This window comes from Urtica dioica, chromosome 2 (assembly GCF_054948205.1).
Source record: "Urtica dioica subsp. dioica isolate 48M chromosome 2, U.dioica_male_clone48M_v1_H2, whole genome shotgun sequence".
NCBI lineage: Eukaryota > Viridiplantae > Streptophyta > Magnoliopsida > Rosales > Urticaceae > Urtica > Urtica dioica.
Window position 1 is genome coordinate 23,681,979 of NC_142757.1, and position 12,261 is coordinate 23,694,239.

General features: G+C 36.3%; 1 protein-coding gene across 1 annotated transcript; it reads right to left on the reverse strand.

The window, feature by feature from the left end:
* Positions 1-2,101: 2,101 nt before the first annotated feature.
* LOC149404197 (ubiquitin carboxyl-terminal hydrolase 9-like) lies at positions 2,102-9,809 on the reverse strand. The gene is made up of 14 exons (XM_089602514.1): positions 9,532-9,809; positions 9,240-9,407; positions 8,803-9,051; positions 8,423-8,567; positions 7,194-7,253; positions 6,977-7,072; positions 6,285-6,674; positions 6,020-6,160; positions 5,278-5,448; positions 4,715-4,972; positions 4,479-4,624; positions 3,661-4,206; positions 3,267-3,537; positions 2,102-2,881 (listed from the first exon to the last, which is right to left on the reverse strand). Exons 2-14 carry the CDS (start codon positions 9,389-9,391, stop codon positions 2,717-2,719), a joined length of 2,790 nt encoding a protein of 929 aa, XP_089458640.1. The 5' UTR covers positions 9,392-9,407; positions 9,532-9,809; the 3' UTR covers positions 2,102-2,716.
* Between the last annotated feature and the right edge of the window lie 2,452 nt (positions 9,810-12,261).

Here is a 12,261-nt window from a genome sequence, read left to right on the forward strand (position 1 = left end):
AAAATCGAGAAATTCGATTAATTACGCCAATACTTTTATACAACGGAGCCAATATAATGAAATCGATGATGGAATCTCTTCTAGTCTTGCATGTGATGGTATGAACGAAAGTGATGGGGATCCCAAACCAAGGCCTGTTACTGAATGTAAAAATAGACACGATTAGAGTGAACGGGAAAATGCAATTCAAGCCAAACTTGACTCGTTTAACAAGCACAAAGTTTTTGGGCCTACAGTACTCACACATGTAGATGAGAGTCCTGCTGGATACAAGTGGGTATTTGTACAAAAAGAGAAATGAGAAAATGAGATTGTGAGATATAAAGCTCGACTTGTTGCCTAGGATTTTTCTCAAAACCATGCGATTGATTTTGAAGAAACATATTCTCATGTAATGGAGATTTAGATACTTGATCAGCCTAGCAGTGCATGAGAAACTAGATATGCATCTCATGGATGTTGTCACGGCTTATTTATATGCATCACTTGATACTCAGATATAAATGAGAATTTTCGAAGGATTCAATATCCATGAAGCATCTAGTTCAAAGCCTAGAGAAAGATATTCCATCAAATTATAAAGATCTTTGTATGGGCTAAAGCAATCCGGACGCAAGTGGTTCCGTCGATTAAGCGTATATTTGATACAAAAGGGTTATGTCAATCAATCTCTTTGTCCTTGCATATTTCATTAAGAAAACAACATCCGAGTGTGTGATCATCGTTGTTTATGTTGATGATTTGAACATCATTGGGACTGATGAAGAGATCCAATAAGTCGTCTCTTACCTAAAGAAACAATTTGAAATTAAAGACCTTGGGAAAACAAAATATTGCCTAGGCTTGCCGAATGAGCACGTTGATCTATTAGGAAGATTCAGCTCAGCATCTAAGAAGAGACACTAGGATGGGGTCAAACATGTGCTTCGTTACCTCCAAGGAACGATTGCTTTAGGGTTATTTTATCCGAACAATACGAAACCAGTTTTGATTGGTTGTCCAGATGCAAATTACTTATAAGATCAACACAAAGAGAGACTATTGCATAAACAAACACTCGTCACCGCATAATTAGATCATGCCGAGATTATTGCATTACATGAAGCAAGTCGTGAATGTTTGTAATCGAGATCCATGACGCACCATACAAGAGCCACATGTGGTCTTCCAAGAGTCGAGGATCCAATCACACTTATGAAGATAATGCCGTATATGTTACTCAAATGAAGAACGGATTTATCAAGAGCCATAGAACAAAGCACATCCCAGCAAAATTCTTTTCGTTCACCCAAGAGCTAGAAAAGAGCAATATTCGTTACTGTGAGAACTCATTTGATCTCCTCACAAAGGCGATCCTCGCTCTAACTTTCAGAAAACATGTTCATGACATTGGAATGTGTAAATTATAAGATTTATAGAATAACACACTCATGTCAACATGAGGGGGAGTTTTGTATGGCTGTACTCTTTTTTACCTTACTATGATTTTATCCCACTGGATTTTTCCTAATAATATTTTTAACGAAGCAACATGAACACATAAATGTCTTAATGAGCATCCCAAAGGGATAGTGTTGTAAATAATTTATGTATATAATTGGTATGCTCATTAAAGTCAAGGAAGGATAAATAGTTAATTACCCTTAACTTTCACTATAAATAGTGGATGCATAAAAGAAAATTCACCCTTCATGAAATCATTTTCATGATACTACTTCCACTCTCCCAATTCTCTCTATACACCTCTCTGATCTCATACTATAATTAGTAACATTTTAATTCTCTTTGCTTCATCAGAAATTTGGTAGTTTCATAACATGAATAAATTTCGAGTATTCATATTTGAACAACTCAACCAAAAGAATAATGAACAAAGTAGAATAATAACGTTGAAATTACAAGATACATTAGTCGTACTTAAATAGAACCGCAGAATAAGTAGCTCATAGTAATGATTGATGTGTACACGTTTTCATATTTTGTAATCTATCATTTAATTAGACCCAAACATACCCTTTACTAAAAGGTGGCTAGTCCAAGACGCTGTTCAACAATGTTCGATTTTGAAAGAGCATAAGCAAAATCATGGCATCACGATACTAAAAAAAAACTAATGTGTATGATGAAAATCGCTAGCACAAATTACACATCCCTCAAGTTAGTAGTTCAAAAGTCCATCAACTTTGGTCTTTTCTTTTCCTATCGGTTCACAAATCAAATTGGAAACAGTACGATGCCCCAGTCCAGAGATCCGTACAGTTTCACGTCTAACAGCGCTAAAGTACCAGAAAGAGCTATTACAAGGTTGATCAAGGAATTACAAAAGGTAAACATTTAGATAATAAATCACGGAGCCATCTCACACCACTTGCAAGAAATCTCGGCTACACAGAGGATAGTTTAACCATATCAGTATTTGGCTTCACTATGCCAGACCCTTGAATCATCCTCGACCAAAAATTTATTCCAAAAGGGAGGTTTATATGGAATAATAATTTTAAAAAAAATGATATACTAATATTCTCGAAGCTGTGCTGATGAATAATTATATGTAACCCTGTATAGATCTGTTATACCCCTCTACCGTCCTCTGGTGCAGGCTGAATAAGCCTGCTCCACCGGCCGAAACATATAGCGAGATTGGTTAAAAAAATGGACACAAGCTTATAAGCTTTTGAAGCAAATTAAGATCATCTACCCAATATACACCCTCCTCTCAAGAAGCCTTATCACTGAGTGAAGACTCGGCGGCAGCTCCATTTGGTTTGGCTTTGACCCTTCTGTAGAATAAAACATAGGCCGCAGCAGTCTTGATCTCGTCTTCGTTGACTGGAGAAACATGACTGTCGTCGAAATGGTACCATTTGTTGTCGTCGATCAGCTGCGTGCATGACACAAAAGTCTGATTTAGATCTCAGATTGAACAAACAAAACGTTCGATAAGAGCATGGAAGTGAAAATATATTATAAACATCCTGCTCTACCATATTAGTAACAATAACACCCCAAGGCCAGGACGAGAAATCAGGAGATTGATGTTATATATCTTGTTTGTGGCTTTCTGGGTATAGAGAGTAGTGTAATCTCCATATCCGTTATGCTCCAATAGTGAGCTTTGGATGAAAATTAATGCGTTTCTAGTTTTTCCGGCAATCTGGTGTAGGTTACTGTATCCGAGCAATTTAAATTTTACCTTCTTTTTTTTTTTAATAAATTTTACCATATTGTGAGTTTGACCGTTTCGTTGAAGGACATTTATGAATTACCTTGGCATATGCAGTGTAGTGACCTCCACCCAAACCACCATAATGGTTGCTAATGGCATATAGTTCGTACGTGTGGGGTTTTCCGTCCTTGTTTATCACATATTTGCTTAAATCAAGATCGTGAATTGGGAAAGTCACAAATGTGTCTAACTTGTTCTTTGAGTATCTGCTGTATGAGAATCGCTTCAAGTGGAAAACAAGAATCTCAGGCAACATCCACAAATCTAGCTTCTTGGTAGCTTGTCGATGTCCCTTGCACCTAGGGCAGTACCTGTTTAAAAATATATTAATATAGCATCCATAAGAGTAGAGCACAGTAACATTATACAAAGAAAAGAAAAGAAAAAATAATTGAAATACTTGTACTAAATCATTGCAATTCAAAATGACATACCACATGTCTTCAGGACCCAAAGGCTCTTCCTTCAAAAACGCATCCATGCAAGTAAACAAGGAAATCGCTTCTTGTCGAGTCTTTTTCACTGTAAACCCGGCTTTCTGAACCTCGGGAAGATCCTTAAGGTAGCTGATATCATACATATCGTTTTCTTTCTCAGTCCAGTCCAACAATATCTTTATAGGTTTGCCTGCACTAAGTACAGAGTCTTTCTCAATGGGCATGCAGCTTGAACTATTTCCATCAGTTACAAAAAGCTGGAAGGACAATCCTGTGCTGGATGTTCCCTCTAATCCCACTGTATGGTCCATGGATTGGCTTCGCAAGTTATAGCCGTTTGACGGCACCTCAATAGCTTCTTTGACGAAACCATTTTCTTTTCCGTCGTGAGGCTTGGCCGAAGAGCAAGCTCTTTTCAAAGGTGAAAGCAACTTAGAAACCGCTGCATCGATATCAGCACCCGTAACTGTATCTTCCAAGTAAGTAATAAGAGAAGTGCCCATGAGCTTCCCCTGAAAACCCTTCAACCTGTCTAATGCACCTCTGTGAAACGCATGTGCTTTGGTTAGTATATCCAGACAAAAGCTGTAAAAAATAAAAGCTCATACTAGGTTTTGTATTCTTTTCTTCTGATCAGCCATTGTACCTATTGACATCCACATAAATTTTTTTATTTGGACCATATAATAAAAGTTCATACTTGGCTTGAAAACCATATGTAAACCACAGAAGTTTTCCCACCGATAATAGAAAGAGGAAGCTTTCCTGCTAAAGGGGAAGGGAAAAAAAATTGTAGAACAGAGAAACAATCTTACTTTTCTTGAGGTCGATGACTTATTTCGATTCTGGTTCCCAACGGCTTTTTAGAAAGTCGGTATGCCACAATATGATCATCCTCCTTGATTAAAGTCAATAATTCTGATGGGTTGTCCAAATCCCGATAGATCCGATGCTCATTAATCTATACATATAAACTTGCAGTTTCTCCGTCACCAGAACTACGGCATAGGTAACGTTAGACGAATATAAAAGAAAAATGAAACGGTCCTACCTCCACAAGCACAAGACTCTCATCACTCCTCAAGCAGCAAGCAGTGCTCAATGCCTCGGTGAGATCTTTAACACAACCTTGCTTTAGCAAATAAACCGTATATGGCATAGGTAGACCATCTCCATCACCATAAAACACTGTTACTGTCATTGGCCTAGTCGCGGTGGAAGGTAAAGGCAATGATAAATACATGAAGGGATCAAAGGTGATCGAAATCTTTCCACAATCTGGGCAAACCAGTGTTGACTTATATTGGCCCTGTGCATAAACGTACAAACATCATGAGCATAAAAAATAAGAATGTTAACATAAAAAAAATATAAAAAATATCACAAGTACAAATTACCGAGAGAAACAATACAAACTTCCACATCTTTAGAAAACTTGTTGGTAAAGCATCATGTTTTTTTTTTATTATTATTTACATAAAGGCAGAGAATTAGCACAGTGACAAAATTACCAGTCCCTCGCATAAAAGAGCTAAAAAGACAGCCCAGAAACGCAATTTGTAAATAAAAATTCTACAACCATAACAACAGCAAAACCATTGAAATCCAACTCACTTGGCAAACATCAACTATCAGTGAATCATTGCGGGCTTTGTGATTTTTCCAACACTCATCTGCAACTTCCTCATCTGGACGACCATCCGAATCCTTTGTTTCGATATAAGGCTTTCTCTTGACACGATTTAAATCTTCATGCAGCCCATCCAATAAGAATGCAAGAAGTTCCTATAAACCGAAATGCGATATAATAGCTTTGTCAAGACAAAGACAATATAGACAACTGTTATGTTTGCTAGACCTACGGAAAAATAACTAACACGATAATGTAGATATGCTGATAAATAATTTTGATAGTTAATACGAACAGTTATAAACAAAAGCTAAACAGAAACGTACTATACTGAGCATCGTATATGCACTATATGGACAACTGTGATTTTTCCTAAACATATGAAGAAAACCAACTCGAGAAACTTAAAATAATCATCTTTTTCTTGAAAGACTCGGTATGTAGGAGTGCTGATTAAAATGATAAAAGATACAAACAGTAATCAAATAACAGACTTTTACTCCAGTTCCATATTTTTTTTAAAAGAACAGTGGACTTTATTAAAAATCAAGGCATAGCCGGAGAACGAGAACAAAGAATACAAAAAAACCAGAAACAAAGCATAAGCCCTGAAAAACTTAATACTCCAGTTCCATATTAAAACGTCTTCCAGAAAAAAATCATAGCTAATAATTAGTCGCATAATACATTGAAGGAAAGTGTATCACTTCGTGTAAGCGTACTCACTTGAGAATCATGCTGGTTATATCCGCTAAATTGGGGAGCAAATCGGGCTAGCTTTCCCTTGAAAGCACGAGGGGGAACTGCCATTCGCCCTGAGGACCACAATTTCCTCAACAACTCACCAAAGGCAAGTGCAAGCTCACCCTGTACAGCTACAATTTATGTTAGAAATGTTTTAAAAGTACAAAGCCCATTACGGAGACTTCATGTTATCATCATCAAGTAAATGTTTTTTTTTAATTAAAAAAGGAAAAAAAAAAAAACATACATGCATTCCGAGAGGATTTTCTGTATTGATCTCGTCGCTATAATCTTGCAAGAAATACTCGAAAAGTGGTGGTGTATGAACTAAACACTGCAGCGAACTGTTCATAAAACAAGTGTTTCCCAGGTTTTGCAATCCTGCCAACCCTCCTCTCTCTCCTTTTCTTGACTTGAGATCGTATCCATCATCCATATCTGATAAAGACGAAGTTACGGAACTTCCCGGATATAAATTAAAACTAGACCCTGCTGAATGACCATTTGATATGGTAGGTCCCCCAGCAATTGTAACTGACGACCTCGATGGTTCTAAAGATACCAAAGCCAACTCATTTCCTGTCGAATCCTTGCCAGACAGAGAACTCTGATTTCTGCCTGGAACCTCGAGGAGAATCTGCAATCAATAAATTCAAGAGTGATCAGATATTTTGACACAATTAGAAATCTGATTTCAAGGTACACATGATGTGCCACGGAGTAGTGATGTCCCTATGATCTCTATTACATTAAAGGATATACGGATCCACATATTTTCAAAACTTCGAAACCTTTTACCGGTAATTAGCCAGCTTACAAACAAAAAAAATTATCCGAACTGACCACTGTTTATCCCCAAAATAACAAAGATTTTTTCTCGTTTAGATTAGCAACACCAGAAGATCAGTAAATCATAAGAGCTTGCATTAGAGTACTCACTTCTTGGTCCATCTGTAAGTTAGACTCTTCCAAAGTTCGGTCTGAAACTTTCAGCATTGAACTTTTTCGCTTATTGAAGTAGTCCCAAATACAGGCCTATAAATTTAATAAAAAGCCAAAAGAAGATCAAACTAATGGATTTTTCGTGAAAAAATATGTACAAGAAAACAACTATAGATCACTTCCAACTAATAGAAACAGTACAAGAAAGAATTACATTTTCTTGTTTTAATCCTTTAAGCTCACAGACCACCTTGTAAAGCTGAGTTACAGAAGCCTGCAGGGGAAGAAAATATTGATCTTCTTGTCACAAATAATTAAAAATCAACAAACATCACTTGATCAAAGCCAGAATTTCTCTTCAAAATACCGTACATTCTTCAGAAGTAGCATGAGTGATAAAAAAAATAAAAAAAAAATAAAAAAACCCTCTGCACGGATCTTCATTAATTTGAAATTGCAAAAGTAGCCAGTGTGTTTTGTAGAAGCTTCAAATAATGTGTTCGTAAACTTGAACTCGTCTCAAGGGTCCATCAGATTATGTTTTCCAGCCATTTACACATTTTAATATTTACTACTTAATCTCAAGTCCAGTGTTTAATATCCTTCCAACAAACCAAATAACATTCAATCTTTTTATCCAGTCCATATGTACAGTGTCTAGCTATGACTTCTTCACCTCTGCTCAACTTGTCCTATCATGTTTGTTAGACAATCCCAGCTCCTTACACAAATCTCCTTTACTTACCCTAAAAATTTACACAGCAGTTCACAGTTGCATCTAAAAAGTGAGGAGAAAATGTAGACATGGGTTTTACTTCAACAGGCTTAGTGTTTGCTACAATATCATCCCATATTTTTCAAGAAGATCAAGCGTTCATAGTGAGAATCAATGTTTAATTACCCCAGCAACAAGTCCTCATGACTTACACAAACATGAAATGCTGAAAGATATAATTTAGAGCTTTAAACATTTATGACCCTGTGGATGAATGGCTCTACGGAAAATTGCGTATCGTAATAAAATCAATGATTATACTGTTCCGGATATAGTTAGGGGACTGGCCTAGTGGCCTTTGGAGTCTGATTTTTTTTTTCTCTGGTTTCTTCGGCTGTCGGGTTTGAGTACCATGTGGTGCAGGATCTTAGATTATAACAGATCTCGCTAGTAATTTCTCAGTCCTGCACTCTTTTCTACTATCAATAAAAGGTTCTGTTTCTTCTAAAAATATTCCAACAGTGCTATCAGCCTACAGTTAGTAGGGTACAAAGAAATAATAACATTTCAAGTTGACATAAACACAAGCAAATTATATTTGCCTATTTTATGTAGTTAATCAAGAATTCTACTGAGAGAGGTTGTTAAAAGTATAGGAACTATGCAAACAGGTAAAAATAAGATAATCTAAGCAAGTGTGGAAAAGAGAAAACCAATAGAAACATTACCTTTTTGCTTAACCTTACACAAGACTGGGCGTTGTCCCGATCATCAATCAACTTAAGGCGAAGTGGATATACTTCTACGCTAAAATTCTTGTTAACAGTGCCTTGAGAAATTAACGTTCTTGGCAATGCCGGTCCTCCTTTATACCTGAAAATTGTGAAGAATGATATATATATATATATATATATATATATATATATTATATATATATCAACACTATGCAGATGATGTCGATCATTCCACAAACATTAATTTATTGAAGTATGTGAAGTCCCTGGACTAAATTGAAGTACAACATAAGCAATGGGCACGCTAAATTTACAAGCTAATAACAGCTATGTAAGAAGGCTGAGGAACAAAGCAAAAAGAATGAGTCTAGTACCAGTCAAATATTTTTTCCCAAACTTGTTGTGGAACTAAAACATAGTCTTGTCCTTCTTCCAACATTTGACGAAGTTCCGGAGAACTACCGTCGGAAAAATTTTCTTGTAGTAAATCAGAGTTGTCAATCTCTCCAGGTCTATCCACACTCTTCAAAGAAAGGATGTCCAATTGAGATTCAGAAGACCGCTCAAAAAGTAGAGATTCACCAGGGCCTTGCCCAGTATATCTCTGCCAACTGGAATACCATCTGCGCAAAAGAAACCTCGAGGTCAAACAGCGACCTAGTTGAACACAATATAAATCCCATCGCATTCAATTTCTACAATGGATCCAGTGATGAAAGAAATTTATTCAATATCATATACAAGCAACCTAACCCTTCAAAATACGAGAACCGAAACACTGATATAACAAGCAAGAGATTAGAAATTTCACCTATTAGATACGAGGTAATACAAATTCCCTTCCTTCAAATTAGCCTCAGATTGATCGATGAGCTCTTTGACGATTCGCTTCTCTTCCTCCGGAGTCAAAGGCAAACAACTCGCGCCATTGTCAATCATGAATCCCGAATCCGGAATCGTCATGCTCGATTCACCAAACCTAACGAAACCAAATTAGAAACTTTTTTCCGGAGTTTAAAGATTGTTTGAAAATCGTTATCTAAATAACCCGGTCAAACGTTGCAAATCCGGGAGTTTCAAGAGAGTTCGAAATTCGGACTAACCTTGGGGCAATCAAGAAAGAGAGAGATCGTTATAAGGCAGAGAATGCAAAAACTAGAACTATAATGGCGCTGATAATAATAACATATAGAAGGATCGAAGATCTTGAAGAGGCTTCCAGGAACCCTAGAAATCGCAAAAGAAAATTAATCAGAGAGAGAGTGCTTTTGTTTTTTTGTTTAACTTCCTGTGGAAATCTGTAACTGTCGTATTCAAATCTCTTTATCGCTTTATGAAACTCTTATAATGTGTGCGAAGATGATGAGTCAGTCACGCACAAAAAAGAAATTATAGCCTCCATTGACAGCCCAGATCCTCCCACCAAACCTTAATTTTTTCGAAATTCAATAAGTTTTTTTTTTTTTTTTCAGAAAAAATGGTACAAAATATCCGTTTGAAACTAATTGATTAACAAAATTTTCAAATTTTAGCAAATTAATCAAAGTCACGTTATCAAGTATTTTTTACACCAAAATTTAAAAATTTTATAATTATTATAAACATTTTATCATTTTCAAAAATATTAATTATAAAATTAATTTTGTTATTGAAATCTAATTACTGCATATTATTAATTGTCCAATAATCCACTCTCCCTATAAAAAAAACAAAAATTTCATATTATCAAGAAATTAGTCAACCAGGTCAAGATAAATTAAATTAATTATTTTAATTAATTTAATTTACTTCAGTCTGATGGTCATTTTCTTAATAAAATGAAACTTTGGCTAAAATCATAAAAGAAGTTAAATGATTGGCTAGTTACAACAAATTCTTCTCAATAGGGCCCGTAGCCCAATAGTCCACTCTTCTGTGAAAAAAATAGTCAAAATTTCTTTTTATTAAGAAAATAACCGATCAGAACGAATTAAAGATTTGTAAACAACTAGCATACTTATAGATGAGACTTTTAAATTATAACCCAGCTATCTATTTATTTATGGAATAACTCATATTTCTCATACTTCCGAAATTGCTCTTCATTTAAACTGTTTTAACGAACTCTCTTCCCTCAGTTCGTTCATCCGATCAATCTCACGGAGATTTTTCTTCCAGAGCTCGGCACGAGAAGACAAGAGACGATTTGCAATCTCACGGCGGTGATTTCCAGTTTCTTCCTTTGATTTGCGTTTTCCAATTTCTTCCAAAGGTTTGAATTAGCTTTTTTTTAATTGATTCTATGATTATCCTGTGATTTGCAGCCAGGATATTCAAAATCGACTTCGTTGGAATATATGTTTAGGATCATCGATTTTGTAGATTTTCTTATATTGTTCTTATATATTTTGTGTCTAGGTTAGTCATTTACTTTTTCTAGTTTATGTTTGTCTAGGTGTTTAGATTATTTGTTTTCATAAAACTTCGTTCTTATTTGTTTGTTAATTCCAAATTTTTCCAGTTATTCATCATCGGATTTGAATCATGGAATCGTTCGCCAAATCGGAGACAGGTATTTTGCTTTTTTCGAATGGTAAATAATATTTACTATCAAATGGCGAACTGTAAATATTATTTACCATTAAAGTTTCAGAGTTTGATTACCGTCTAGCAACCTGCATAGTTTTATGAATTTTCACTGATTAACGTTTTATTTAATTGTAGTTGGCTTTTCCAAAGATCTGACTATCGTTGATGATGTAAATTTTGATAAATTTACATCATCATTAGTCTTTGACGAGGGTTCAATTTTCATGAAGAAAGAACATATGATCAAAGTCATGCAATTATTGGCTATTTCAAACAATTTTGAGTTCAAAGTTGTTAGGTCATCTATGTCTCGTTACAATCTGATTTGCTCTGTTAGTTCTTGCAAGTGGATAATGAACGCTGTCTCGTCTAAAGATATGGGCTTTTGGACCGTACGCAAATATTTGAACGTGCACACGGTTGACAATCGGTTGACAATCGGTTGAATATAGTATCTAATGGTCATCGACAAGCATCATCATCTCTGATTAGCCATTGCTTAAAAAGTAATTTAGAGAAAGTATGTGCTGATCACATTACTCCAAAAGACATCATTTCAACAGCAAGGGCGGACTTACAAGTCGATATTTCCTATTACAAGGCATGGAAATCCCGTCATATGGCCCTTAAGGAGATTAGAGGATGCCCGAAGGAGGCTTCACTACTACAAATGATGGATTATACAACCCACTTTCTACAACGCTTAACATAAGCGTTGTAGAATCTGGGTGATTCTACAACACTTTTGTAAAGCGTTGTAGAAGAACTTAAATTTCAGATTTCCCACAACGTTAACACTATCCGTTGTAGAACCGTCGCCGCGGCACCATGTGATTTTCGCCGCGGCGAAAACTTTCTACAACGCAAGTTCAAAGCGTTGTAGAAGGATGGACCTCGCCGCGGCACGATTTAAACATCGCCGCGGCGAAGCATTCTACAACGCTTTTTATAAGCGTTGTAGAATAAAGTCGCCGCGGCGATGGTCATCTCTCGCCGCGGCGAGATTATGTCACCGCGGCTGGAAATATACTCCGCCGCGGCGAAAAGGATACCGTGGCCTAGCAGTTTTTTATGAAACTGCCTCGCCGCGGAGATGAAGGACTCCCGCCGCGGCGAGAGGATCCTACAACGGTTATAAAATCCGTTGTAGGATCCTCTCGCCGCGGCGAGGTTTTTAGGTTTTCACTATATAAACCCATTTTCAGTTTTTTTTTTCTCATTCTCCTCAAGATACAAACGCGAGACAAACTATTTCGGCCGAGTCT